Genomic DNA, 4,517 nt, shown 5'->3' on the forward strand with positions numbered 1-4,517 from the left:
ACTGTAATGTCTGTATAACCATATAACTTCAAACTTTTAAAACTAGTTTCAACATTCAGACAATAAAGCCAACATCAAAGTTTGTCTTGACAGACTTTACATAGTTATATTAAGATATTACATCATACATATGTAATATGTGTAATACATATGTAACATATGTGTAATGGACACACCATTAAATGTGTCATCTATCTTCTTTAAGATGTTTATTTAACACAATGACAAAGAACACTACATGGACACAACAGAAGATATATATCCTATGTGCTGGAGCGATTTGAAACACGGTTAGGTTTTTTGAATACCTCTCCTTAACAATAACATAATTTGCAGCATTATGTATCAGGTAAGAAAATTTTAAATGTATATGATAAGAAAAATAATTCTCAGTACACACTCCATACTGCAACTGTTTCATGCCTTAAAAATACTACAGCCCTCTTTGTTAACAATTTTGTCTCACCAGAGGTAGTTTCAAATTTGCTATATTTTATTTATATTCATTAATATAACTAAATCTTACCTTGATCTCTTATTTTGAAGGTTACACTGAATAGACATTCATTTTTTAATTATATGACATATTCAGTTTGCAGTGACAACAAATGCTCTGTTATATTAAGTAGAACTTCCACAATGACAAACAAATGTTACAATATATAGACATTACAGCTTTTATGTGAAGGCAAATGTTATTTTTTTTATGTTTTACTGAAAAAGGACCAAAATAAGTGTACAAATGCTGCCATCTATTGTCCTACAGTAGGAAGTACTCCACTATCTAAAAATTTGAACACTCACGTATAATGTTCTATACTGTATTCGGTTAAATTTATTAAATTCGGTTAATGGTTTAATTGCATGCCCAGGAGGAACAAATTAATCAAAAAAAACTTTTAATGTCTGTCAAATGCAAATTTGTAAAACTCATCCAAAGAAATACTTTCAGGATGAACCTATAATAACAAACTATGTGATTATAGACATCCACACAACATTTATTTTTAATATTTAAAACAAGATACATAATTATACATATTATTCTTAACTAATGTTCTGCGTAATATCTAGGGAAAATGTATGTTTGAATGAGGGATACTCGTGCAATTTACACAACATTTTGGTATCAAAATTGGTAAGAATATCCATCTAATGTATCAAAAATATGAACTTAATTTTATTGTCTATTGCACAAAATTCAGAGAAAAATGATCAGTGGATATGAAATGCCATAATTACTATTTAATATTAGCACTGACTCTCAGTGAGTATTACTTAAGATTGCTTAACTCACGCTTTACAATAATTTTGTAATTCTCTCACTTAAAGAATGCACTTGATTAAAAGTCTCTGAATAATTTAGCTGTACCCAGGGATGGGTAACCGCTGTCCTTCCTTGGCTTCAAAAAAGGTGTATGAGAGTATTATAGTGTCAACTCGTGCCATCCTGGGGTCTTCATCAAACTCTGGATCGATGTAAAAGAAAACGGGCATGTCTACCTCCTCATGTGGGTTTAACCGCTGTTCCTCAAAACAGAAACACTGAAGAAGAAAAAGGGCAAAATTTAAGAGATGCATCAGAATGCAGTAAGCTAGGAGGGTAACACAAGGAAGAAAATAGTCATACATGTTCTATATATAGATTTCAACATTAAATCTACAAATTGTATGGATGTATTGAATATATATTTTTTGTTTGCAGTGAACTCTCTATACCTGTATCTTATTAAAGTATTGTCCAGCCTCAAAAGGCACAACATTGTAGGTAGAAATTCCTATCACGGGTTTATCTGTGGGATTTCGTGCCCTGTAAAAAGCCAGTGCAGTTTCCCCTGGGACAACCTGAAAAACCATTAAAACAGAATAAATCACCTTTATAATCTCCTTCCTCAATGGCATTACATAAAAATGGTACGGTTTATGGTATGCCAACATAAATGCTTAAGCATGAAATCACATAGCCAAGGTTGAAAATCTAAGACTTGAAAATATTTAGTATTGGCAGAACATTTTACATTTACGTTTATTCATGTAAGAGACCGTTTCATCCAAAGTGATTTACAAACAAGGAACACTACAGCAATTTTGTGAGCATGGGAAGTGCCATAATAAAAAGGTCCAGAATTGCTCAGAAAAGTATGAGCTAGTACAGGTAAATTTCAGACAAAAATGTATCTTACGAAAATGTCAGACTGCTGTGGATGGAAATTCCATTGCATGCTGGCATGTGTGTCTGCATTGAAGGTCACTTTAATAACACGGCCCCTAACTGGCTTCATTGTCTCCACTTGCTCAGTGTCATGTCCTGCTACCGCTGTGCCACCCAACCCTGTTGCCTAAAAGTAAGAGAAAAACATACTACACTAATCACACAAATCTACTGATGAAAGGGGCTCGGAGATGTCAGATTATCTCTTTAATGCTGACCTGACAGTACAGTCTGTACAGTGGAACAGAAGCATATGACATGCCGATCATTCCAACCCCAGCAGCCGCAATGTATGTGAGGATTGTCTTGTTCCTTTTCTTCCAGTCATCTTCCTGGCTCTGTTGCTTTCTCCTGTGAGTTTTAGTTCCACGTGTCTGATTGAGGAATCGTTGTGAGGTCCTGAGGAATAACTGGCCATTGGATGTGGCTAATCCTCTGATGTTGCAGCAATCAACACATAACCGAGTGCTAGAAAGCGCTAGTTGCAGATTCTGCTTTGCGCTCCACCCACGTAAAAGAAATGGCACCAGCATAATCCCAGTTACAAAATACTTATACTTAAATAAGCGTAGTCCACCTATAAAAAATAAATAAATAAATAAAAAAGACATTTTAAATACAGCTACAGTACAGTGTGTGATCATCAATGCATACCAAAAAGAAGGCCTACCTAGATAGTATACTTTTCTAGACATTAATCGATGGATATATATTTTTATTCTATTCCCAGAAGGAAATTAGCTAATTACATTCATATATGGCCTATCTAAATAACACACATCAAACCTAGTCTTTAAACAAAAAGTGGTTAAAAGGAAGTCTCAAGTCAATTGGGTATTTAGTCCAGATATAGGTTTAGTTTATGTAGGACACTTTTTATACGTTTATAAACAACAAACAGCATTCAGTTTTCAATGTGTTGAAACCAAGATCACAAATGCAGATTCATAGAAAGACACTGACAAAACTAAAGTTTGATACTAGACCATTTACTATACTAGTCATTTAGTACTGACACATGCTAACGTGCTCAACTATTCTGTTAAATCTTTTCAATTTATATATGCATATAACACATGCCAAAATTAATATAGTTTTGGACAACCACAGAATATTGTATCGAGAAGGTAACATCTTACTTAACTAAAATCATGCGCTTGTCATGGACACCCTTTAAGCAGGCTGCAGGTTACAAAACATGAAGTTCAACACTAACCAATGGGTGCAACAGATACATCTTCCGCGGATACAAGCTGCTACTGCTAAAGTTCCGGTGTTTGTCAGTAACTCCTTGGTACACCGCCACTACAAGTGGTAAATGTAGCTAAAACAAAGTTTTGCAAGAAAATGTCATTGACGACATATCAATCAAATTATATAACAGTTGATTCATGTTCTCCAATCTGAATGACCAGGAGGCGTTCCAAAAGCACTGTGACGATCATTATTTGTTGGCGGCTTTCAAAGTAATGGTGGGAATTTTTATTCGTCGTTCTTTTTTATTTAGTTCACCGATTTGCCTTGATTATGCTATAACTTTTCACAGATATAGGCAAACGTGCATATCAGGGAATCCAAACTTTCATATATCCTACAGTTACTTCTTTTCAAACTTGTTTTTATTACGTGTGTTTTATGCATAGTTTGGTAGACAATCAACAATATTAAAGGTTCACGTCACTTGTCTAGAAATAAATAAACACAAAATATATAATATTTGATTACATAAATATAAAAAAATATAATATGAATAAAAAACATAATAAATTCAAATGAAAATTTGGTTTTGGAAAATTTGGGCGCGTTACTCGTAATCATTAATTTATTATAGGCATTGAAGGAGTTCCCATCTATATAAGCTGGGCACTTAGTGGCTGTTTTTAATTATACATTCCAAGTCATTCCAAATGTTGGCACAATTATATTTTTGTCTACAAAACTAATTTCAAACATTTAAGCATACGCCTTCAAATCAAAAGATTTTTAAGATCATGAGAAACATTTCAGGCAAATGACCCCAAACCTTTGATATATATATATATATATATATATATATATATATATATATATATATAAAATTGAAGAACTATAAATAAATATCATACTTTTAAAAGTCATAGGTCAGGAAAGATATCGTTACAGTATTTAATAAAGGATACATTTTTTATCATTAACAAATCTCAGAATATTTATTTAGTAGTTGACTTCTAACAAGTTTATGGAAAATTGTCAGTGATTTCCAGAGACCTGATTTTGTTTTCATAATTACAAATAATGACTATAAGATTACAATTTTAAGTTAACT

At 32.7% G+C, this 4,517-nt stretch overlaps 1 protein-coding gene across 2 annotated transcripts; it reads right to left on the bottom strand.

Annotated features, from left to right (window-relative positions):
* Window positions 1–280: 280 nt before the first annotated feature.
* LOC127626827 (cytochrome c oxidase assembly protein COX11, mitochondrial-like) lies at window positions 281–3,448 on the bottom strand. 2 transcript variants are annotated; one of them, XM_052102894.1, is made up of 5 exons: window positions 3,352–3,448; window positions 2,431–2,789; window positions 2,184–2,339; window positions 1,720–1,845; window positions 281–1,545 (listed from the first exon to the last, which is right to left on the bottom strand). In XM_052102894.1, the coding sequence occupies exons 2-5, from the start codon at window positions 2,743–2,745 to the stop codon at window positions 1,363–1,365; spliced, it is 780 nt and encodes a 259-aa protein (XP_051958854.1). In that variant the 5' UTR covers window positions 2,746–2,789; window positions 3,352–3,448; the 3' UTR covers window positions 281–1,362. The 2 variants fall into 2 exon arrangements, with proteins under 2 accessions (XP_051958854.1, XP_051958853.1); XM_052102893.1 differs by having other exon boundaries at window positions 3,357–3,443.
* Window positions 3,449–4,517: the final 1,069 nt, after the last annotated feature.

The sequence above is a fragment of the Xyrauchen texanus genome, chromosome 33, assembly GCF_025860055.1.
Source record: "Xyrauchen texanus isolate HMW12.3.18 chromosome 33, RBS_HiC_50CHRs, whole genome shotgun sequence".
NCBI lineage: Eukaryota > Metazoa > Chordata > Actinopteri > Cypriniformes > Catostomidae > Xyrauchen > Xyrauchen texanus.